This window comes from Stegostoma tigrinum, chromosome 32, assembly GCF_030684315.1.
Source record: "Stegostoma tigrinum isolate sSteTig4 chromosome 32, sSteTig4.hap1, whole genome shotgun sequence".
NCBI lineage: Eukaryota > Metazoa > Chordata > Chondrichthyes > Orectolobiformes > Stegostomatidae > Stegostoma > Stegostoma tigrinum.
In genome coordinates, this window is record NC_081385.1 from 21,362,669 (window position 1) to 21,389,316 (window position 26,648).

General features: G+C 40.3%; 1 protein-coding gene across 6 annotated transcripts in view; it reads left to right on the plus strand.

Moving 5' to 3' along the window:
- The window catches only part of igsf9bb (immunoglobulin superfamily, member 9Bb), a 635,068-nt gene that overhangs the window by 560,602 nt on the left and 47,818 nt on the right, over positions 1–26,648 (plus strand). For 5 of the 6 annotated variants that reach the window (XR_007250530.2, XR_007250531.2, XM_048562092.2 and 2 more), the window contains exons 13-18: positions 10,699–10,874; positions 17,183–17,409; positions 18,762–18,846; positions 18,971–19,132; positions 23,203–23,248; positions 24,027–25,697. Coding sequence is in view for 4 of the 6 variants with exons in the window: in XM_048562092.2 (XP_048418049.1) it covers positions 10,699–10,874; positions 17,183–17,409; positions 18,762–18,846; positions 18,971–19,132; positions 23,203–23,248; positions 24,027–25,697 (2,367 nt within the window). In the remaining 2 variants the exon portion in view is untranslated. The remainder of the gene's footprint in view (positions 1–10,698; positions 10,875–17,182; positions 17,410–18,761; positions 18,847–18,970; positions 19,133–23,202; positions 23,249–24,026; positions 25,698–26,648) is intronic. The other variant, XM_059639025.1, reaches the window with a different exon arrangement.

Sequence of the window (26,648 nt, forward strand, 5' to 3'; positions counted from 1 at the left end):
GCAGATTTCTACATCTATTTATGTGGGAAAAAAAACTCCTGATTTCCTACCTAATGACCTAGCGTATATTTAAAATCTGTGACCCCGTCATTCTTGAATCCCCACAAAAGGAAATGGTTTCTCTGCAGCTACCCCTTAAAATGCAATTAACATTTCAAACTCCTTGGTCATATCAATGTTCAATGTTCTGTTAAACAAGTATTATAAGCTGTGTTTATGTGCCCATAATTAAAAACGTAGGGCTTAGGAGTAGAATTAGGCCATCCAGCCCTTTGATCCTTCTCCATCATTTGATGCAATCATAACTGATCTGATTGTGGCTTCAAAGTGCACTACCCAGTCTGATTTTTACAATTCTTCTCTCCCTCATCTGTCAAAAATTTATCAAACCCAGCCATGGATAAATTCAAATTTCCAGTTTCCACTGTTTTCTGACAAAGAGAGTTTCAGAAACTTAAGATCCTCTAAGGAAAAGAAGTTCTCATCTTTTCTGTCTGAAAAGGGAAAACTCATTTTTAAACCATGTCCCAAAAAAACGAAACACCCTCCCTGTATCCAAAGCATCATATCATATTTCTGACCCAGAAAGAAGCCATTCAGATGACTACCTCTGCATTGGTCTGCAATCTTGTAGCTTCCAGAGCCTCAGTTACAGCTCCAGGTACCTTCGAAATGAATAGGGATTTCTGCCTTCACCATCAAACCAGGTGGTAAAGCCGAAACACGCATCACCATCTGGGTGAAAAAGACTCTCCTTATGATTCCTCTAATCCTTTCAACGATCACCTTAAATCTGTCCTCCCTGGTAAATGACCTCTCAACTGGGGGAAACAGGTCTTTGCTGTCCAGTCTATCTAGGCCGTACTTAATTTTATACACCCCAACTAAGCCACCATTCAGTCTCCTCTATAACTAAGGAAAACTCACTCTCTCTCTGAGTATTTCTTTGTGGAAAGAGATTTTAGAAATGTTTTATTCATTGGTAGCAGGCCCACTGCTGGTGACTCAAGTCTACCCATGAGCAGTATATTCTCCCAAAGTGATTCCAGTTGAAACCATACTCACTGCTGGGGGCACCTGGATCTGTTATTCTTGTACATTTCTCTTGCCTGCTGGCTCTTTACTCAGTTTCAAAGATATCTGTAGCACTCTCAATGTAGCATCTCCAGGCAGCAGAATCCATAGCCTGCATTTCTCACTGGCAAATGTCCATATAACATATAGAGAGGGTCTCCTTCCAGGAGTCCTTGAAACATCTGCATAGGGCCTGTCTTCTCAAATAGTCAGCTCTGTGCCCAACAAAATTTTGGACAAGCAACTGTCGCTGCGTGGACAGTGTGACTCATCCGATGCAGTTGGCTTTATAAGAAGGCAGCCCCATTGCTGGTGATGCTGGTTGTTTCTAGAACTTCAGCTGTTTTGAGGATCCTGAGGATGTTGCAGAGTTAGCAATGGTGACATTTTTCTAGAAGTCAAACATGTCAGCGGTCAGGATCTACAACTCAACATCTTATGAAAGGATGATAAGGACTTTGTCTGCTTTGAGTTAGCTCTGTGCTGTGAGGCTGTTAATGTTCCAGTTTCATTGATAGAGTGCTCCAAATGCACTGTTAGCTTCAGGAAGCCTGTTGTCCCCTTCCTCATCTACAGTGCCATCAAAAGAGATAACTTTCCACAAATAGGTAAATTACTTGCCAATATTCAGCTCAGTTCCCTGGATGACAACACTTTAGTGATCTATATTCATCTTGGAGTGTGGGCTCACAAAGTATTTCATATTTCCTTCAGACTTTTTTTGGACAGAAGATTTGTGCCACCTCAGAAAAGCATGTTGTTGTGCATTACACTTCTGACTGTGGCACTCAAGCACAGTCATCATCCCATGGATGGGATTTTCTTGTGTCTTTGAATGAACCTGGTTTAAAGGATCTTCATCAATCAGAAGCATTTGTAAACTCCCAAATAATATCACCAATGGCCTGCTGCCGCATCAGGCTGAAAAACTGGTGACTAAAGTCAGGACCACACACACCCCTGCTTCAAGCCATTGGAGATTCCAAAGGGATTCAAGAGTTGCTATTGTATTTGACTGGTTCTTACCAATTTTCCTAAAACTACTTACGGTCGCCAGGACCTTGGCGCACATCCAAGCTTTTCAAGAATTTCCAAAGTCTTCTGAGGAGAAGCAACTCTAGTATATCGAAAATTTCTTTGTAGCTGCAGTTTTCAAGCCCTGGCAATATTCTTCTAAATCAAAAATAGAAATGATTGTGGGGAGAAAGCAAAGTCAACATTTCTGTCTTGTTTCAGATTTTCAGCAATTCTTTGTTTTTTGTTGAGTATTTTTGTAGACTTCCTCTGTACTGTCTCCATAGCATTTATGTTCTCCCTGGAATGTGGTGACCAGATCGCACACAAAACTTCAGCTGTGGCCTAACCACTGTTTTATACTGCATTACAACCCTACTTTTCATACTTCATCCAATAAAGGAAAGCTTTCCATGTGCTACCATTTCTAAGGGCCTGTGGGCATGTACCCCAGGGATTCTCACTTCCTGTAACTCTCATTATTCTCCTGTTTATTGTGTATTCCCTAACTTGCTTTGCCTTCCCTAAGGCATCATCACACCCTTGTCTGGATTTAATTCCATTTGCCACTTTTCAATGCACTGAACTAAAATATTGGTATCTGGAGTTGGCATTTATCCTCTTCGCTATCAACTGTATGGCCAACATTTGTATCATCTGCAAATTTCCCAACTATGCCTCCCATATTTAAATTCAAATCATGAATATATACAATAAGCAACAAGAGGCCCAACAATAAGCCCCACAGAACACCACTGGAAGTTGCTTTCCAAATGCAAAAACACCCATCAACCATTTCCCATTGTTTCTTGTCACTGAACCAATCTTGGTTCCAATTCACCATATGTATTCCATGGGCTTTTACTTTCCCAACCGGTCTGCCATGTAAGACCTTGTCGAATGCCTTCGTAAAATCCATGTAGACAATATCAACTGTATTACCGTTATCAATCCTTGTTAATTCCTCAAAAAATTACGTCAAGTTAATAATACACAACATTCCCTGATTAGTCTGCAACTTTCCAAGTGACAGTTTATCTTGTCTCTCAGAATTGATTCTAATGATTTCCCACCATCAAATTGACCACACTATAACTATTTGGCCTAACTCTCACATATGTTTTAAATAGTGATACAACATTTAACAACCTCCAATCCTCTTGTAGTTCACATGTATCCCATAAGGATTGGTAAATTATCCTCACAAAATTTATTATTCCCTGCCTGGCTTCCTTCAACAACCTGGGGTACAAGCTATCCTTTTATCAAGACCCCTCGGGATCCTACAGGATTTCTGCAGTGAAGACAGATTCTAATCATCTGTTCAATTGTTCTGCCATCTCCCTGTTTGTCATTATTAATTCTCTAGGTTCACTCTTGACAGGACTTGCACTTGTTTTATTTACTCTTGTCATTTTAATTACTAGTTGAAACTCTCATTATCTATTTTTGTAATTCCAGCTATCTTTCTCGCATGCTCAAATTTCTCCTGTTTTAGCCAGTCATGGTGGATCTGTCCAATTTTCTGGCCTGCCTCTAAACTTTTCACATTTGTAAGCTGAATGTTATCTATTCACTGGTGTTCTGTGCTTCTCTCAGGCTGAGTCAGCATGGTTTTAAGAAAGGAAAATCATGTTTGACAAATTTATTCAAATTTTTGAGGATCCAACTCTTAAGGTTGATAAATGAGAGCTTAGAGGTAGATTTTCAAAAGACATTTAATAAAGTGATTCACAAAATATTAGTATGCAAGTTAACACTTTGTAAGTTAGATCAACATATTTATATGGACAGAGGAATGGTTAATGGACAGGAAGGAAAGAATAGGGATAAATGGTACATTGCACGCAAGCATGCAATGACAAGTGAAGTAGTACAAGGATCAGTGCTGGGGCCACCAATCAATATTAATGACTTTGACAAGGAGACTAAGAGCGGTAATGTTTGCTCATAATGCAAAACTAGGCAAGAACACAAGCTGTGCACAGCTCTCAAGGTGAAGTATAATTTAGACAAGTGTGAGACTTTTCACTTTGACAGCCAGAACAGAACATTTTTTGTCTTCCCTTTACCAATTCCTAACACGAGTGGCAGGTGGCCTTGACCCTTCTGAAACCATTTCAGTTAAAATAGCAACAGGCGCGAAATGCTCTGGGAATGCAACAGAAAATATCTGTCATTTTAGTGACCTGACTTCGTGCAAGTAGAATTAAAATCCTGTCGATGGAGTTTGCCCAGCTACACAAAGTAGGACCTTTATCCGCCTAAATGTTCATTCAAATCAAAAATCAATTTTGCCTAGCATGTTTTGTATAAAGGTAAGCATGGGATAATTTTAATATTTCAGCCCTGATTTTAAATATGAGTCACTGAGCTGTAACTCCCTGCTGTAGTCTAAATTCTAATTTATATGCATCAAATTTGTTGACTTCCAAAAGTAGACAAATAACAAAATGTCTTGGGGCTGTTGATGTTTAAACAGTTTACTGCTACTACTGAAAGTTGAATACCAGGCAATGTTGCACTTGACCAGGCTGTGTTTAATATGCAGAGAAGTGGGTCAGGAAAGTGAGTACAATGAAAACTGGTTGGTTTGACAGAATTGGGCTCGAAGGAAATGGCTTCTGAGACACACATTCAGATTTATGGCATTATACTCAGGCAGACCAATATCTGAAGGTGAGCTTTACCTGTCAAAAATGCACAGCATTATGTACATAATAATTGCTAACAGAAAATGCATGAAGCAGAAATCAGATGAAAAGCTGCAGGATTATTGAGGGCACACAGCCACTGATGAGGAAAATCTTGTTATTGTGTCCCTTTGATATAGTATTGCTGCAGGAACACCAACTCCAGATACACCATGTCTTCAGTGACATGAACTGCCACCAGAAATATTTTTTTCCATGCTGCTCAAGACAAAATACAGATAAATGTAAATAATCATGTCCCAAAATATGAACTCATGCGTGCTTTTGCACTACTGGCTATGGGTAGTCTATGCAATCAGTCGGCTGGCACAAATTGACGCTGTCCTTTCTGAACTGCAGCTCTGTGCAGATTGGGTTCTGATATTGGAAAAGATCCAGTGGCTTTATGTCCACTGTTTTCTGGATGATGTGCTGGTGCTCTGAACTCTACCTGGCTTCCTAAATGGGAGGTGATTGGCCAGGGTCATGGTATTGAGAGGGAGGAAGAGAGGGGTTAGTAGGCCAGGCATTGCAATAGGTGACAAAACATTGAAGAGCCCATTCATGCTCTCATCACTGCAAATCACTGTTTAAATTGTGCTTGATTTTTCTTGGAAGACATCCAAGAAATCATGGAACAGGACCCGCTTCCTGACAATAGCATTTTCCATCAAGAAGGTGAAAATGCAAAATACGCTCACAACCTTATACGTGCTGCAATACCTTTCAAAGGATAATTTTATCATTGCCTTTCAGGTGACATCAGATCAGCCACCCATCCATTCTCTGTTGTGTTCTCGCTCCATAGACTGGTAGGGGGTACAATATTCTTGTAACCCAATTCGCCAGGTTTTCCATTGAAGGAAGGAGGAGTTAGGTTGAGGTTAAACCTTCATTCCACTGCTATCGCAAGAGTGACTGAACTTGCATTGTTTGTGCGGTATCTAGGACAACCTGAGGTGGAGACGGTGCTATGTAAATGCAGAGTTATTTCGGCACAATTACTAAATGTAAGAATACTGGAGCTCTTATTCCTGTGTGGATCATAAAATCATATGAATCAAAAGAGGTCTTTCAGTCTACCTATGCTAGTTGTTTCAAAGTGCTAACCAACCAGTCCCATTCATACCTGCCCCCATAGCTTTGCATATTCCTTTTTGGGTATATTACCAATTCTCTTTTGTACTACATACTTCAACCAACTCCAGTTTCTGTCAAGTGAAGTACTGTCATCCCAAATCAAAACCAACATGCCTCAATCATTCAATTTAGCACACAGCAGTTTTTCTAACCTGTACTTACAGATCCCCGCGGTTTGCTCAATTCACTGTTAAAAGAGGCTGCTAGAAGTGTGAAACTTGCAGGGCAAGGAAGTTGTAAATTGAAGGGAAATTTGTGAGCCCCTGCAGACAGACCATAATTGTAGATTAGACAAAGTGCCAGTAAACGAGTACCTTCTGCAGAACAAAATAGGTTTGGAAAGTCTGACTTTGAAAATCTTAACTACTCCCAGTTTGAAATAAAAGGAAGTGCGTGTAAGTATCTTCTGGAGTTCAAGCAATATTTTGGTTAATCAAATATCTACCTTCAAGCATTAGTTGTCATGCATCAGAATAACTGACTTTGGATCAGTAACAAGTCCTTGTCGTTCAGGGTGTCTTTGTATTAATGATGTGGTTTATCGACCGAGGGCTTGCTCAAAGGTTGAAGCAACCTACTACATCTTTTCTCAATCTAATTTAGCTAAGATAGAAATTGCTAAAGCTACCACTGATTGGAAGGCTATTCACGTATTGACTTTCACAGCAGTCAGTACAAAGGACAGGTTTTGTCTGCAGCAAGAGTACTTCGCATGAATTTGAAAATATATTGTAATTTCAAAAAAACCCTTGAGCAGCAGATTTGAAAGGCAGCCTCATAAAACTGGAGGAGTTCAGGGAGATACAAAGATTTTACTGTAGTTATTTCAGAGCAGTGTTTCAAATGAAAAAATGTATTAAAAGGGAAACACCATTTCCAAGTAATATCCTCGCAGTTCTAAATAAGGATTTTTCTATGTTTTTCCTCTGCACTCATTAAACCATTGTTTCCTGTGAGTGTTCACACCATCCTACTATCAGTTGGGCATGTAATTTAAGGAGCAGTTAATACAAATCATTCCATCTCAAAATATGAAGAATTTTGCACTTTTTTGTACTCAGAAATCATAAATACTCTAGGGAGGCTTTTCTCAGTGCACTTGTAACTAAATCTTGCTGTGACTTATAAAGAATAAATTTACAATGTTGCTGAAGTGAACATACAGAAGAGACCTTTTGCCAAGGTTTTGTATGAAATTATTAGGCACTCGGAGGACCCTGTATATTGGTTGCATCTAATACCAGACATTTATTCATTCTTGATAACTTGAACTGCACACCAGTTTGAGTTGTTGGGAATTTTGATCAAGTGCTCATAATAGAAGAACAAAAGTGTTTTTGAGGTTGAACAGGTGGGTAAGTGGAGCTAAATCCATGATCTTATTGAATGGCAGAGCAGGCTTCATGGGCCATGCTGCTATTTCTTATGTTCCAGGAACATGCCTCCTGCGTCTCCTTCTCCCTCCTTAAAACAATGTCCTTTTTCTACTTCACTCGTCTCCCAATAAATTTAAGCGATGTAACGAGGTTAGCAAATAATCACCAAGGACCTGCCTTCAGACAGAGGAGTCAAGAAGAAGAACAGTTAACACAGCAGTTTGGGATCAAGAGTCCTGGGTGAGTGTGAACTACCTCCTGCCTCTGTGCAGAGCTCCTCCAATGTGTTGCACTTCCAAACCTCTGGAGCGTATGATTTTAAAGTCAACACAAACCATGTTCCTTCAAGCTGAAAATATAACTGGGAAATAAGCTCAGCTTGGCAAGAAAAAAAAACTTGTATTTATATGGCATCTCAATGTCTTCACTGTATTTGGAAGTGTCCCATAAGCAATGATTTTTTTTAAATGCAGTAATTGAAAAGTGAATACAGGCACAAAATATCCCAAATTGGTAAATGGTGGCTGAAGGGTAAATGTTAATCAGAACAATTCACTCGCCATTTTCAAAATTGCTGCATACTTCTCTTCTGTGCAGCTAAATGGGCACTGTAAAATGGTATCCAAACACAGCCCATTCCACAGTGCAGGACCTTCACCATAACATCATTGAGGTAAAGCTTAGATGTCATGCTTGACTCCATCAGAATGGAGATTAAATCCATGGCTGACTGACAAAGAGATAAGAGCACTGTTAATGAGCCAAGCTATTGCATCAGCAGCTGGCACTGCAGCAGACTGAGGGCCTATTGTTTTAGAACAGCATGCCTTAAAAATCTAACATTTGGTGCTGCCACAATGCAAAGTATGCAAATTAGCATACTATCAGCTGCAAAATAAACCATTAAAACGTAGGTGTTATATGAGATGTAGATCCAAAAAGGTCATGTATTTTTTTAAATAATTGTGAAAGCTGTCAGCAGAAAGTATCATGTGCCATCACAGCACACCTCAGTTGGCAAAATCTCCATATGTCACTAGCAAAATAATGATAACGCTTTAGCTTAGTCATGCGTGAAATCCTATTGTGTGTCAAATTAAAGAAAATACTGATGGATGGGCCATGCCTTTTTAATTTATACAATTGTCAATCCAATACATTTTAATATTTTGAAGTCCAATGACTTCAGCAGGACAACAACCATTCTCTCAAGTTCTGCAATGCTTCCTATTTTTCCTCCATTTCTGCATTGCACGTGATATCCAGATTTAAGTTGCATTACTAATTTTTATCATTGGCACCAATCTTTAGTATACACTGTGTAAAAGTCAGCAGTGATGTGGAAATCATCCACATACCAATGGATCTGCAGGATGAACTGACTGAGCCCCTCTTTGTCGTGGATGTGGATTTCTCTGCACTGGTGGGTATAAAGGGACCCAGTTTGTAAACTGAGGAAATGAACACGTGAGTGAACTGCATGCTTTCACCCAGTGTGTACTGTACATGCCAGCTTGAATTAAGCACCTTCATCAAAACCAAACATCAATCTGGCATGTCTACTGTTGGCAAGTGTCAGTGCTCTTGCAGGATTCTGTCACAAAGTGTGCAAAAGGGAGAACTCAAAATGTTATACTGTAAATACTTGATAAGTCACAAGATTGTTACCCTTGGCATTTTCAAAAGATCAGGCCCATAATTCTCAACATTTGAAATAAAACAATAATCATTTTATGTACAATGAATTAGTCTAGAAATTTATGCCCTGATTCAAAAGCATCACTTACAGTTGAATTATTTTAGGAACATGCGTGAATTATAAGAGTTGCACCAGCTATTTGGTCCAAAAACCCTAAATATATAGAACCTTCATCATGGATTTAGAGCCTTCTCAACCTGCTTACCCCATTGATCATTAAATCACACTAGCTTAATGCTTTCACTTCTTATGGAGTTGTAAAATTTTTCAGCACCTGATGAGGCAATTTATCCCCGTTGTACCCGTGATGACTATTTCAAAGACATCCATAATTCATCATATATAACTTGAGAATAACTACACCACAAACATGGCTAAGGTGCAGAAAGCAGTCTCCATGAACTACCATAACCAGTATGGAGACAGAACACATGCTGTTTTCTTTGTTTTACTGCAAACTGTATATCTTCCAGCCAGGTGAGTTAAGCTAAACCCCATGTTAACAAATAAGGTTTTAATTATGACGTATAGCTCCTTTTCTTTAAATTTATGACATTGTACAGTACAAAAGAGGCCATTCCGCCCATCAAGTCTGTACCCCCAAAAATATGCTGTTAGCTACATGAATTCCATTTTCCGGAACTAAGCCCATAGTTTTGTCTGTTATGACGCTTCAAGCGCTCACTCAAGTACTTTTTAAAGATTGTGAGGTTTCCCTCCAACTACCCTTCCAGACCCCCACCTACCTCTGAGTGAAGGTTTTCCTCAAATCACTTCTAAATCTCTTACCTTCCACTTTAAAATTATACCCCTTTCTTATTGACACTTCAACTAAGCTACTTTCTATCCACCCTGTCCATGCCTCTCATAATCTATGCACCACTTTCGGGTCCCCCACTCAACATTCTGTGCATATAGCTGAAATACCTCCACCTCTGGTAACATTCGGGTAAATCTCCTTTGCTCCCTCAGTACAATCTCATCACAGTATAGTCACCAGAACTGCACATAAGCCAGCTGTTGCTAACCAGAGTTCTGTACATCTCCAGCATGACCTCCCTTGTCTATAAACTATGCCACAACTGATAAAGACACAGTCTAAAGCAACCTTTATGCCTGAAGCTGAATTAATTGACCAAGATTTGCATCTAATGAACATTAAGAATGCATGTTTCCACTGCAGCAGCTAATATTAATCCTTTCATTCAAAGTGACTGCCTTAAAGCTCTTAGTGAATAGGCAGGAAATTGACATGATCATAACGCTCAGTCAGAGACCCAGTGCTAAATGCTATCCTTCAGCAGTGTAACAATTCTGTGATTCTGTGACAAGGTCAAGGATGAGAAGCAAATGGCAGATCAGTACAAAAGGGAAATTATCTTTCCAAGTTGGGATTAGACAATGTAAGGGAGTTCAGTATTTGCAATGGTGTACCATTTTTGAGCTGAGAATTATTAGTGTTGTCACTAGATGCTGACAATGTATTGGGCACACATTTACAGCTTAGAAGAAGTTTGAGGGAAGAGTATTCTCATTAATGACATGAGCTGATGGATAAAGCACATTTTTTCATTGGATTACATTATGCTTTCAATGCTGTTTCACTCTACAAGATTTGTTTCACACTCAAACTGCAAACTGACCTGAATATTTACTTCACTGGAATGCAAGTGCTAACTATCTAGTTCTGTATTTGCCACAGGGTAAAGAGGGCTATGCTGGGACCCCATGACTGGCTATCGCTGCCTGTATCCACAGGCCTTACCTGGCTGCTGGTGGAGGGCCTGGAACCTGAGACAGCATACCAGTTCAGTGTGCTAGCACAGAACAAACTGGGCACTGGGCCCTTCAGTGAAGTCATCACTGTGAACACACTGGGTGAGTGAAGTTGTACTCAGTGTAAGAGTCTGCTAACCCAGTGTCAAGAAATTGTATAAAGTTTTTGTGCTATTCGTAAATGCTCATAAGCCTTTTGATACATGTTGATTTTTAAGTCACCATGGATGGCCATACTGCCTTTAGTGTCTCTTAGATCAGCCATTGTCGGAACATGGCATCCTGGTCCCTACAATATTGAAAACCAGGCAATCACGCATGCTGCAAATCTGAAATAAGAGCAGAAAATACTCGATAAACTTAGCAGGTCTGACAGCAACTGTACCGGAAGAAGCAAAATAGATGTTTTAAGTTGATGGCCTTCACTCAACATTGTTCTGACGCCAGCTCATTGACCTGAAACACTGATATAAGGTGATTGACAGAAGAATCAAACCCCACATGAGGAAAATTATTTTTGCTCAGTGAGACGTTTAGATCCAACTTTACAATGTATAAAGGAATGGTGGGGACAGATACATCATTTCTTTCAGAAGAGGGTGAGATAGGCCCCTGAAGGGGAATAGAAAACTGCAGGACTTCAGAAAAAGGACATAGAGGTTGGGATTGGTAAATTGCTCTTGTAGAGGACAGGAATAGGTTTAATGGGCCAAATGGACTGTTCTTATGCTGCATCCGTTCTCAGACTCTGTTCTATGGTCATTACCAGGACAAATGGGAAATTTGAAAAGAATGTTTTCACCCAGAGAGTTATTATAAATGAAATGTTTCGCCAGAGTGATTGTTAGCGAGTTTTGAGAAGATTTGTGATTGTTGATACAGACACGGTAACATTATTTAAAAGGGTATGGAAAATATGTAAAAGTATATGGGAAAAGGCTAGAGAAATAGAAATTAGTGTAGCTACTAGCAGAGATGCAATGGGCTGAATAGCCTTCTCTTGTGCTCGACGTTCTATGGTAATGTTTGCATCTATTGTTTTCATGGAAAGATTAACTATTTACAAGGATCTAAGTCTGAATTACATAAGAGTTGCTGACTCAAAATGAAAACTTAAAATGAATTTCGCAAAAGAATTTGAAAAATAATGAATATGTTAGTCAAAAATTGTTATGTCAGGATGCTTATTACTTTGACTAACACCAATAAGAAAAAGACCTTTTCATGAATGAAGAGTTCTTGGTCTCAGGATTGCCTCTCAGAAAATTGTAGCTCAGAAGACTACGTAATTGAACTTGCATTTAACATCAGTGAAGATTTAAGAAAACTTTGTGTTTATAATGATAAAGATGTCATAATAGAGCTCGTGTTATGAGTACAGATAGTCCTAACTCAGCAGTTCAAATGTTTCTACAAACGTAGTGTATTCAGTTTGCTTAGTCATCTTAACTGGCAACATGTGCCGATGATTCCTGTGAAAATAAATACATTAAGATGTAGATCTAAATTCTTTATTAATGATACTGTGGTATTAGTTTAGGATTGAATGTTTAATAGGGATTATCAAGATAAAATTTCTCAGAATTATGCACACTTAATATTTAATAATGTGGAGTGCATTGACCTGAGTGCTCATTCAGTAGGTTTCATGATATTTTCTTAAACCTTAATTAAACCAAATAAATTGTAAACAAGGCTTCAGGAAAGATTAAATGGGATATAATTTCAACAAGCGCTTAACATATTCTCTAGTGCCCAGGAAATTATATTAAGGTGTGTTTTGTTTGGCTGCTTGAGAAATTGAGTTTACTTTGTCTGCCTGTCTCTCCCAAAGCATCATACTATCAACACCCATCCCTGCCACGACCAAAAAAAAAGTCCAGGTTTGGAGTATATTGCTTTTGCTGTGTTCACTAACTTAATTTTTAAGACAATATCCTCAATTCAGCAACTGTTTGTACAAATATAAAGAGCTTGCAATCATATGTTGTATCGTATCTATCACACATTAAGGATGTTCCGATGTATTACACAGACAATGAATATTTTTGAAATGTGGCTACAATTGTAATATATGAAATTCAGCAACCAACTTTCCCATGGCAAAGTCCACATAGTAATAGAAATAAATGACCAGATAATCTCCTTTCGTGATGTTTTGAGAGAGATAAATATTGTCCAAGACTTCAGGTAACTTCCTCTGTTCATCTTCAAATAATGCTACAGGATATTTAATATCCTCCTGAGAGAGCAGATATGCATTCAGTTTAATATCAGGAAGCTAGCAGCTTTGGTAATGCAGCCTGTGTTACATGCTCAAGTGCTGAATTGAATCCATGATTTTTCAAGACTAGGAGCTAAATGATACCAGTGAGCCAAAGCTCAGATCTAAATATCTGAGGGTTCTCTGTCACTAACTATGCACAGTTTTGTTCTGTGTTTGCAGAGACTTTGGAAAAGCTTGCTACAATGTGCTATAATTCAGGAAACGAGTTTCTTCTATCACTATTGAATGTTGTGTTTCAACTTAGAAGAGTCGCTTTAACAGTTCTCTATGCATGGCACTAGAACATAATTTTCTCAATCAAATAGCCTTGAGGTTCACTTTCAACACTGTCACCCAAACCCAATTACCACCAGAAACTGAAACTCTTACAAAAACAGGTGCTAGAGATCTGTTAAACAAAAGAGAAAATGCTCAAAAAACTAATGAAGTTGGGCAGCATCTGTGCTGAGAAAAATAAAGTTTCAGGTTGATGTTTTTTCAGGTGTGACTCTTAGAGGTTCTCAGCAATGGCCAGTATCAAGGCTCACTACAGAATGACACATCATTGAGCAGATAGAGAAAATCATCATATATGTCTTGCCATTTGGCATGCGCTTATATTGACCTAATGTGAAAGTCACCTTAGTCCCATTGGCCCATGGACTGTTGTCTCATTAAAGAGAGACATGACTTGTGATGAATTTAACCTGAGGTGAGGGGTGGGTTTGAGCATTCTTGTTGACCCCAGATTGTACAGGAATTGAACCCATGCTTTTGACATCGATCTACAATGCTTTCCAGCCAACTCTTCTCGACAGCCAATCTTATGTCCCAGCTAACCCATGATACTGACAGTAGATTTGCTTTTCTGCATGTCATTCTGAACAATGTGAGGGAAGGGAACAGAGAGATCAGGTTAGTAGGACAAAATTTGACCAGCAGTATTAAACTTCTGTTAAAATTGTTGGGTAAATCTTTCCTTTCACTGTCTAGGTGATAATCTAGCAGAGCAGGTTGCTCATTGGTTCTAGAAGGTATCTAAGTTTCTTTCAGTTAGAAAATGAATAATTTTCATGATGCATGGAATAAATGAGTAATTCTAGCACAGAAAGAAGTTACTAAGACCATAAGACATAGGAGTGGAAGAAAGGCCATTCGGCCCATCAAGTCCACTCCGCCATTTAAATCATGGCTGATGGGCATTTCAACTCCACTTCCCTGCACTCTCCCCGTAGCCCTTGATTCCTTCTGAGATCAAGAATTTGTCGATCTCTGCCTTGAAGGCATCCAACGTCCCAGCCTCCACTGCACTCCATGGCAATGAATTCCACAAGCCCACCACTCTGGCTGAAGAAATGTCGTCTCGTTTCCGTTTTAAATTTACCCCCTCTAATTCTAAGGCTGTGCCCACGCGTCCTAGTCTCCCCGCCTAACGGAAACAACTTCCTAGTGTCCACCCCTTCTAAACCATACATTATCTTGTAAGTTTCTCTTAGATCTCCCCTCAACCTTCTGAACTCTAATGAGTACAATCCCAGGATCCTTAACCGTTCATCATACGTTAAATCTACCATTCCAGGGATCATCCGTGTGAATCTCCGCTGGACACGCTCCAGGGCAAATATGTCCTTCCTGAGGTGTGGGGCCCAAAATTGGACACAGTATTCTAAATGGGGCCTAACTAGAGCTTTATAAAGCCTCAGAAGCACGTCGCTGCTTTTATATTCCAACCCTCTTGAGATAAACGACAACATTACATTTGCTTTCTTAATTACGGACTCTACCTGCAAGTTAACCTTTAGAGAATCCTGGACCCACACTCCCAGATCCCTTTGTACTTCTGCTTTGCAAATTTTCTCACCATTTAGAAAATAGTCCATGCCTGTATTCTTTTTTCCAAAGTGCAAAACCTCATACTTACTCACATTGAATTTCATCAGCCATTTCCTGAACCACTCTCCTAAACTGTCTAAATCTTTCTGCAGCTTCCCCACATCCTCAGTACTACCTGCCTGTCTACCTATCTTTGTATCATCGGCAAACTTCGCCAGAATGCCCCCAGTCCCTTCATCCAGATCATTAATATATGAAGTGAACAGCTGTGGCCCCAACACTGAACCCTGCGGGACACCACTCGTCACTGGTTGCTATTCCGAAAAAGAGCATTTTATCCCAACTCTCTGCCTTCTGTCAAACAGCCAATCCTCAATCCAAGCCAGTAGCTCACCTCGAACACCATGGGCCCTCACCTTGTTCAGCAGCCTCCCGTGAGGCACCCTATCAATGGCCTTTTGGAAGTCTAGATCGATAACGTCTACTGGGTTTTCCTGGTCTAACATACTTTTTACCTCTTCAAAGAATTCTAACAGGTTTGTCAGGCACGACCTCCCCTGACTAAATCCATGTTGACTTGTTCTAATCTGACCCTGCACTTCCAGACATTTAGAAATCTCATCCTTGACAATGGATTCTAGAATTTTACCAACTACCGAGGTTAGGATAATCAGCCTGTAATTTTCCCTTACTATTCAATCCATCATGTCTATGCTGGTCATTGGAAGGAATAAATTCATCTAGCGCCACACTTCCATCTTTACCCAGAGCCCCACAAACCTTTTCTTTTCAGATAGTGGTCGACTTCCCTCATGTCTCCACTGTTTCTTTTGCCAATTACCTTGAATCCATTGCCTTTGCTTCTTGATACTTCCAATTCCTGGGAACAGTTTCCCCTCTGCCTCTGTCCAATCACCTCATGATTTTAAATCTCGTTCAAACCGCCATCTCAAGTTTCTCTTGTCGAGGAAAAAAAACGATCCTAACTTCTCCAATCTTTCTATAAAACTGAAATTCCTCATTTTTGAAACAATTTTCATTATTCTTTACTGCACCCTCTATATTGCTGCCTAAAGTGTGGTGCCAAGAACTGGATGCGATACTCCAGTTGAGGCTGAACCAATGCTTTACAAAGATTTAACATAATTTCTTGGTTTTATACACAATTCCCCTCCATCTGTTTTGTAATTATTCTCAAAGTTGAACACAGCTCTCTCAACTCATCCTGTGCTTACAATGATTTGCACAAATATACTCCTAAGTCCCTTTGCTCAATTTTGTGTTTATATTTGTGTTCTCTTTCTACCAAAGTGAACCACACTTCATTGCATTAAATTCCATCTGCAACTTTCCATCCATTTCACCAAAATCTGTGTGCTTTTCAAGTTTCACATCATCTGCAAATTTTGAATTGGTACTCAATATACTTAAATCTAGGTCATTGCAACATATCAGAAAGAACAGAGATCTCAGCACCAATCCCTGGAGATCTCCACTACAAACTTTACTCCATTCTGAGAAACAACAGATCACTTCTGTCTTTCTTTCCTATAACTCAGTCAGTTCTGTATCCACGTTGCCACTGTCCACTTTATTCCATAAGGCCATTGTACAACCCACACTAAGATTATTTTGCCTGCTCTAAGACCTTGAGGGAAATTTAGAATTTCATTGAGGCCAGTTAGGAATGCCTGATTAAATGCTAGCCAAACCAATGAAGCCCACATCCTGTAAACAAATAATAATATAACAACAAAATAAAAACAGGCTCAGTTAGATTGGGGAACAGACTACAGATTCAGATCAAAGCTGGATATTTATGGCCCACGTGACTCAGAACTGTATTTCACTATAGATTTAAAGCATGAAGACCTTGTTAGATTTTGATATTCTCATTTTCATATGAAAGCTTTCTTAAAAGGAAACTCAATTACAGCTCCTCAGGACGTTAAAGGCTTTGTTTTTTTTAATGAGATTAAAGTCAAGAATTCAATTGTAAGCACAACAATCATCAAACATCAAAGTGTTTGGAGAAAACTAATTAATTTGAACATTCCAAGTCTGCTACCAGAAAATGTTGTTCTATCATCACTGATTTAACCCACAACTGCCAATGACAATAATTCTGTATGAATAGAGGCCCATGAAGAATGAGGACGCAAACAGATGATGAAACTGGGGAAAACCTTGGATCGCTAGGCAGTGAAATGACTAATCTAAGATGTGAGTGGCTGCGCATCGGCCATCAGCTGTGGGAGGTGCTTCATAGTGCTTACAACAGAAGACCTTACAATCATGATTGTTCTTGCAGCTTTTCCTGTATTGACCCGAGAACCACTGGTGCTGCTTTCACCACCAAGGTGCCTAACAGCCAATCGAACACACCAAGGAGTGTTACTGTCTTGGCTCTCACCGGCCAACCACAGCTATCCAATTGACCATTATATCATGGAATTCCGTCTGGCTGAAAGGTGGGAGATCCTAGATGAAGCAATACCAGGAACTGAAACTGAACTGTTGACCAAGGAGTTATCTCTGGTAAGTCATTGAAACTCTGCTTCCAAAATGATCCTGATGATATTCCAAGTGAATAGATGAATGATCATTTTAAAATTCAGATGACAGTGCATAAGTTAAAACCTCCTCAATCATTTTGCAATTATTTTCGTTTATCAAGCAAAACTGGACATATGTGTTTGTTGCCATGTGCAACCAGTTGATTTGTTAGGATTGATGCAGAAATTTGGCCTGATGTAGAAGATCAACCAGCGAATGGAGAACTAGAGAGGCAGTGGACTCGGCCTAGTTTCTATAGTAATGTGCAATTAACACTCTTGGGAGTGGACAGCAATAAACTTTGTTTAGTTTAACAACCTTCAGAGAATGTTTAGAGAGGGCTGTTACTTTGAGCTGTACAAACCCAGGCTCTATTTTCATCTGATCTGAGATTACAATGACATAGCTCCTTTCCTATGTGCTAAGTATTGTATCAAGAGTTAAGATACAATCCAGTAGAATCCGAAGAAGTGCTGCTACCCTCCCTGACTTCACCATAACATCTGGAAACTGACCTGTCAGCTCTTCTTTGGCTGTATTGGTAACTGGTGCTTGGCAGATCATGTGCCATCTACACTGTACCCTGTCCACTCTTGACATGATAAACAGGATGCTAAGCACAACAAGCACACGTTTTCAAAGATCCACCCACCTGACACAGGTGAGCATCCCAGACAGTGGACCTGCAAGAAGATTGGAGCACCCTGCAATCCCAGTAAGAGGTCAGTCATTCTCCACCATCTGTAGAGAGGCTGCCATTCTTGTTTCTGTGCAGGAAGACCTCAGACTCGATCACTGTGAGTCTGCCATAACTTTGAAAAATTATGTTTGTACCTTCTGCAATATTCTCACATGCTTTAGAATGTTCAAATGCAAACCCTCTGATTCTGGGAACTTTTCACTTTCTACTGCCATTACTTCCTATATTGCAATTATTTTGTTTAATTAACATTGGTAAGGTTTACTCCTTTAATTCAGTCTTGGTTTCCCAGGAATGTCCAGCATCCTAACATCTTGTTCATTATAAATGTTGCCTCAACATAATTATCCAGCCTGTCTGCCATCTCCTTACTTTCATTGACAATAAGAGCGTTATTATTTTTCAAGAGGCTCACAGTGCTCCTAATCACCATTTATCTTCCATATAATTGTAAATCTTTTGTATTGATCTTGCAATGTCTTAGAAGTTTAATTTCGCCGACTTACAATTTTGTCATCCTGCACTGTTCTTTTTATCTTGCCTATTCATTTAGATCTGTGATACTTTATATATGCATTGTTAATGCTTTGCAAATAACAAAAATAAGGAGGAAATATTTTTCTCTTTCTGTCAGGACTCCTGGTATGAATTTCGTGTGATGGCTGTCATGCAGGACCTGATCAGTGAGCCAAGTAATATAGTTGGGGTTTCTAGTTCAGGTGAGATGCATGTACCTTCTCTCTGATGTAAACTCTGTTGGCCTTAGTGTTATTCGACATTTTTCAAATGTGAGGCCAGTCAACTCATTGTTGCTCATTGTTTGCATATTTTCTGATTTTGAAGATGTCTTTCCACCACCTGAAGTGCCCGAGGAAGGCCTGGCCCGTCCGGTTGTGGCTGGTATTGTCGCCACTATCTGCTTCTTAGCGGCAGCTATTTTATTCAGTACCTTGGCTGCTTGCTTTGTTAACAGGCAGCGGAAGCGGAAGAATAAGAGAAAAAGGGGTGAGTAGGAGCTGCCTTTTTAAACAGCTCTCATTAGTAGAAGTATAAGAGTGACGTGCAAAAAGATGTACTCTGGAAATCATAATTTAGATTAACTCTGTGTAGATGGCTGGTTTTGCTGGAATACTAGTGTGTGGTATGAGTACAGAGAAGGAAGCAGGTTTATTCCTGAAGGAAAAGCCAATGGCACACTCTGTTCACAGTGTATTTGCAAGGACTCCCAGACCAATCCCAGTTTCATAACTTCATCTTTAATAGGTCTATCATCTGCTCCACTGTGACCCCAATGGAATATTGAACTGTACTTCGTTTCAGTCAGGGCATTGTGTACCTGTGTCATTAGCAGTGGTCACAGAGGATAGCTTTTGTCTCTCAGTAACCATCCCTGTAAGGCATAAAATCTGTGAATTAAAACAGGAGAGTTCTCAAGCATATAGACAGCATCGCAGTTCACAGAGTACCTGGCACAAACCTTCTCCTGTGCAATTACAGACAACTTACACATTAATGGAATGGAACCATTTTTGTTTGATTATGATATGAGTCTCCCAATGCAGTTTGTGTACAGTCAATCGTACCTTGCACCTAAGGAAACCAGCTAGGTTGCCAATGCTTACTACCCAGGCTACAGCACTGATCTTGTCCTGGGAAAACAAGATGAAGCAGAATGCATTGGTAATAGACACAATACATTTGTGGATTGAGAGATTCCACACAGGTCCCAGATGGCCTTTCGGATGGAGTCAGTTGCATAAATGTTTTGAACAGCTGTCGCCTTGATGACCCCCACTCCTTCATGTCACAGGTCCCACAGCTTAAATATGTCTGCGACAGTGTCAGGGACATGCTCAGTCTGCAGTCGCACTAGCCTCATTCATTTGCAGGAAATAACTTTGAGAATGATAAACACTGGTTCTCCTATGCATCTAGTTGTGACCTCTTGTTGTGGAGACTGTTCAGCATCTGCTGAGGTTTGCTGTTCAGCCTGGGCTTGCTGGTGCATCGGTTCTTTCTCCATTTCTCTGCCCTTTGTTGTAACACAGCAACAAAGACTATAACTCCAGCAGTAGCTGGGTCTATTTATCATACTTCCAAAGAACATATGTGGGGAATATCAGAAACAGAACAGGTCATAGTGATAGGAGGAGTCAGCGTTCTAATCATTCAAAAATGACAATTTCATGTAGTCTGCTATACAGTGGGACACAGAGACCTCTGACAAGGAAGGTTATGGAATGCCTGTACAAGGAACTTTGATCTAGGGATCTTATTCTGATAAATGCAGCATAAAACACAATGCAGAAATAGAGTAAAAGATTGTAAGTGCTGAAAGATTACTGACACCTTATCCTCCTTTCCCAAATCACCAAAGAAGGGCAGCATCACATATAAGAACTTTGCCAAATACTCAGTATTTGAGGTGAGGAGAAATCAGTTCCATACCCTGTGTAGCCAGTGGGATTTTGCAGTTCATTTGGGGATTTTGGCTCAAAGCAGTCATTTTTAAGGTCATCAGTGATTACTTTTACTTTACAGAGATGACAGTGATCAATCTGCCCTGAACAATGATAAGGTCAATATCACTTGTGACAAGGATTTACATTCTACACAGTTGGATACTGCTTGCATTTCACATGCATGATGCCTGATTAATGCAACTGACCCTTGAAGGACATTATGTCACTTACAAATAAAGACCGCATGCTGAGATAGATAAAATACTTGCTCTGCCCATTCTGGATGTGATCACAGCCATTTTCTATTCCTATTGTACATTTACGAATCACATGAGTATGGAATGCAGCACAGGTTGCACTTGGCACAGTGAGTCACAGGCTCGTGCTAATAATTAGGGACTCCTGCCTCTCACCGGACTTCCAAGTTTCTTTCATTTTGGAACGTGCTATCGGACACATCAATAGTGAGCTTCCAAACATTCCAACATGCCACTTTGACTTCTGACTTCATCTCCCAGCATTACACCTTGAGTCCCAGTTCTATCATTTAATCAAACCAGCCGTTGTGTTACACTGTTCCCCCTGTCAAGTCTAGTGTGGCTGTGACCATTGATAATCGCCCCCACTTGGATTATCCAATGTCCTTCAAAGCAGTATTGTCTCCCACACTTATATGCTGAGCTGTCCTTGATTACAATTATTGCTTCTGCTGCATCCCAGCATGCTGCCTCCAAATTCCAGAATTGACTTCCCCAGTTTCTGTACAGTGGCAGTGGCCCCAAATAAGCCCCTTTTCCTTTCATTGTGCTGAACCCCAGGTTTGACCATGGCTCACCTGCTTGACCAAGTTGGACAGACAAGTCCCGACTGATGCATGTTCAAACTCCGACTGATATCTGTGCAGTTCCCCAGCTGATTTCTTGCAACCCTGCAGACTGGTTGCTCCATATCTGCAGAACTGACAATGGCCCATTCCTTGGACATGCCGCGATGTTAACCCCTGATCCTTACTGCCCAAATGGCTGACAGATCCTGGACTATCAGACATGGCCCATGTCCTACTGTGCCTTGATCCTCTGATTGTAGGACATCTCCCATGACTTGACTGATGAACCATCATTTGAGAGATCGCTGTTTGGTCACATATAACATAAAAGCAGTGTGTTTGCTGCGTGCACTGCTAGTACATAGTGGAGTCATAACATTGATGTGACGTGGTGTTACTTGGCAACATGACCACCCCTCAGCTGATCACTGCGGTTAACCATGACAAACTGCCTCGCTTTATGTCCGCACAAAAACTCAAGGCAAGATAGAAGTACTGTGTACATTTAGGATCTGATTAAGAGGCCAAAGTACAATAAGACAATAGAGGACAGGGAGGTTGTGACGATGCAAACAAGTACAATGTGAGTGACCATTAACAGTGACAGCAAGGATCCCTGAAATGCCCCCTACTCCAATCCACATGATGGCTGCCTGTGCCTGTGCACGTTGCAATGAATTCTCCTGGTGTAGTCCACAGTGCAGCATTGATGTGCAGTACTGTATTGTACATTGAATCACAAATGTGCCATGAGTATAATGAATCTAGTACATGTTCGATGCCAAAGTCCATTAACAAAGGGGCTGTGCGCAGTCACTACCCATGGATGGGCTTTGAGATGCTGGAGCAAATGGTGAGCTAGAGTTGACAGGAAACTGCACTGACATTCATGTCAAGAATTACCGCCATTCGTTTTCTATCCAATGGGTGAGAGAATGAGAAACTGCATATAAAGGGAGCAAGATTAGTTAATAATCAGATGCTCATGCAAATAGGTCTCTAGCCCTGCATTAGTGAGAATCTTGGCTCACCATATAACACTTGGTTAGAAAGTAGGATTCTCTTGTTCTCAATATCAAGAAGATCAATTTCTCACCAATGCCCATGTCATTCAGTGCCTAGAAAGATTCCATCCTATGAATACATTTGTAGACACTCAGCTTTACAGTATTTTCTGAAAAACGTGAACCATTTTTAACAAAATGTGACTGCTGAGTAATGGTGTAAACTGCAAATAAATCTTAACTCATATTACAATCACTAAGCGTTCAGTTAGATTGAGCTAAGAATAGTTAGAACATTTGTTTTTGGATAAATCTTGTTATGGTTATTAACAGAGAAATTTATATACCTGACCTTTGTAGATGGAGAGGCTCTTACTAACCAAGAAATTAACCATTCATCCACAAATACAGCCTTTATCCTACTCTTGCAGCTACAGTGTTCATGAGGCTTCTCCACCCTTTAGTCAGTGATCATTTTGAAATGCTGAGGTGGAGGAATTTGATAACAAGTCAATAACCCACTCTACATCAACCCAATGGAAATAAAAATTTCAGTGGCATATAATATGGGATGGCAATGCATTCACCCTCAAATGTTCATCCCCACACAAGGTCAAGATCTGTCTATTGATATACCATGTGATTTTATTTAGTATTGGAGTGAAATAGGATGATTTACATATCTAAACTATGGTCACATCTTTTTTACAAAACTTTTTTTTTAATGCTCAATGGTTTTCCTGCATTCTGGCTGTTTAATGTCCGATGCTTATTCTCCTCCAGATCCTCCTCTGTCTATAACACACTGCCGAAAGAGTGTGGAATCACCGTAAGTAGCCAACCCCTTTTCATAGTTCTGCCCGTGTTTATTCACATGTGATAAACTTAGGTGGTTGATCTGACTCATTTTTCTCTGAGATGATAGCCAGACTGTGACATTAGACCCATGTCAAACTAACATCATCTGTTGGTTTAAAACTAGTAAAAAACTAATAAAATGGTCATTCCATAATGATGCCTCAGATTGTGCCGGTTGCAAGAGAACTGAAGTCTGGCTGATTTAGCCACATTAATCCTTAGATCCTATTAAATTTTATAAAACAGGGAATAAGCCCCTGTATAATTTACAGTCTTCCTGCAGGATACTGTAGGTTTTGATCCGAATGCTTTTAAAAGTACCACAGTAATTTAGTTATGTTACCATGTTGGTTAGTTTGGTTCAAATCAATGTGCAACGGAAGAGAGCCATTAATTCTACACTGAATGGCCTCACTATCCTCTTGCCGTATCATGCATTAGTTGCCAGTATCAATCAAACTATAAATTCCCTATAATTCTAAATCATACTATTGTTATTAATTTGTTGCTTAACTGATGCTAAAATGGTTCCCGAATGATGCCTAAAAGCATTGTGGAATTTAGTAAAACTGCCGCAACTTTGTAACTGATGTCTCACTAAATTCATAGACAAATTCACTGTTATTAATGAATAATGTTAGTTACGGCAGCAACATCAATAAATTAATGGGTTACTTCACTGGACAGTGACAAATTTGTAAACGTGAAAGTATACAGGGTTACTGTTCCCTCTGATTTTGGTCTCTCAGATCTTCCTCAGGAAAGGTGAGTCCTGAAAGCATCAGAACACTGCGAGCTCCGTCAGACTCCTCTGAAGATGCTCAAGCCACACATGCCAAGATGATGAGTCCTGGCAGAGAAAGGGAAATGTCCCTGTACAAAAAGACAAAGCGAGCAATAACCAGCAGGAAATACAGTGTTTCCAAGCATGAGGCTGAGGCTGATGTATCCACACCCATCGAACTTATCAGCAGAGGCCCTGATGGACGTTTCATCATGGATCCCACCGAGATGGAAACATCGTTGAAGACAAGGAGGATTGAGGGCTTTCCTTTCGCAGAAGAGACGGACACCTACCCTGAGTTCCGGCAATCGGACGAAGAAAACAATGAGACTCTAACTCCAACTGCCATAATGGGCTTGAAGTCTCAGCTTTCCCCTCTCTCATCGAGTCAAGAGTCATACTTACAGCCACCAGCATATAGCCCATCATTCCAGAAAACAGATGAAAGCATGGGAGGCTTAGATGCAAGGCTGCAGGCCACCGGTCAGATCAGGCGACCTGTTAAAGGTTATCCTCCAAGCCAATTTTATGGTTATCTCAGCAGTAGCTCTGCAGACCAAGACAGTCAGCCATTTTACATGCCAGATATTAGTCCCCTCAGTTCAGTGATGTCTTCACCTCTATTACTTACTGAAGGACCCTTTGCTCACCCCACCCTCCCTGCAGATCAAGGAGATACTGAAATACAGCACTTGGTCGCTTCCAGTAGCACTCTGCCTTTGACTCACACACCAACTACTAATCGGTCTCCTGAACCATGGAGAAGGAAGGAATTGTCAATCAGCAGCATTGAAAGCTCTCCAGTTATCTTTTCACACCAACAAGATACACCTGAGAGTACACTGCCAAAGGCTGGTCTTCCAAGGGGTGACCCCCCTTCCTCACTCCAGGTCACAGCACCATACCACAGTGTGCTGCAACTGGAGGCACCAAAGAGTCGGACTGGCAAAACTCCCAGCAAAACAAGTGAATCTGTCTCCCTCTCTCAAAAACATCCACATCAACCTATGCAACAGAGTCATGGGCAGCTAAAGCATACCAGCCATGGTATAAGTGCACCTACATTGCCTTACACTGAATCAGCCAAACAGGCTGGTCCTAGTGGCACAAGCACATTCAGCCTGGATACGAGGTGGTATGAACCTAGACCCAGGCCCAGACCCAGCCCTAGACAAGGCAGAAGGACTGAGGCCAGTTTACACCAGGTGGTTCTACAGCCTTCCCGGCTCTCCCCTTTGACTCAGAGTCCTATGAGTTCCCATCACGCCTCCCCAGAGATTTCATCCCGTCCACGGCCTCGGCCTAGTATGCAGCCCTCCCGTGGCATCTTTCCTGCAGGTATCTCTGTAGAGATGTCTGAAATTACCCTGCAGCCTCCTGCTGTTGTTAGCTTATCCAGAAGGTCCTCTCCGTCCTCCTCACCAGCACAAAGCAGCACTGCTGGCCAGGGCAGCAGACGCGGAAGCCCCAGTTATAGACCTCACATGGCACTGACACCTTCTACAGGCAGCTACACAGGATCACCTTCTCCTGCAGCAGAACGCAGCGAGTTTTATAGTCAGATCCCTAGCCAAAGGAGGAGAGGTGAAGAACTTCCTCCTTTTGAACACCCACCTTCACACTTATCTACTTCAGGGTAGGTATTTTTAAGAAAAAAGAGAATGTTGAACCGGATGAGTTAGAAAGCAGTTTTGATTTCTTCCCTATGTCTAAGTATTGTTGACTTATATTGGAATGCCTGTGTTCCAAGGTAGACATTTACTTTATCTTCACTGTACATAATCCTTTTTTGAACATTATTCACCATTTAGTTAGTATTTGTTTGCATTCAGTTAAGCAAAACTGTTGATGTCAGAAACTGAATCCAGCTTATCAAGTTTTCAAATAGTGTTTTTGCTTTCCTAGAATTGTACTGAAATTTTAGCCTGTGTTATTATTATGAAGTTCACCAAACAGGAAATTCCAATGCAAAATTTCCTTCAATTTCTGATTATCTTCATTGTGCCTACCATGTGAGTTGACATTTGCACACTTTTATGACAAGTTCTAATCGATGTGTTGAGACCATTCACACCTCTGAGTCAGCATCTTGTGGGTTCAGGACACAGTCTAGGTCTTTAGCATATAAATTATCTTGAATGCAGAATTTGTTAGAGGTGCTGTGGCTAAAGCAAAACATTAGAATTAGGGCTAATGTTGGTTTATTCTGGTTTGAAGTAAATATGAATGTCCACTTGGTATCTTGGCCAACATTCGTGTCTCAAAATTTGTTCTCACCAAAAACATTTAAATTAGTTAATCACCTCTTCTCTGTGTGAAAAAATATGGCTACAGTGCTTATCTGTGAAATAACTGATACTATTTGGTAATTGAATATATATGAACATGATAAGATGCTACATAAATGTAGAATATGAATTCTTAATTTTCATTTTGCTGAAATAGCTGTTTCTCACATTATAAGTATCATAATGTGAAACTAGCCATGAAAGCATCAGTTCAAATACTTGTAACATTTCACAATTATTTTACTCCTCAAATGATGTGAATGATGTTTTAAAGCAAAGCTACCCACATAGAGCACCCC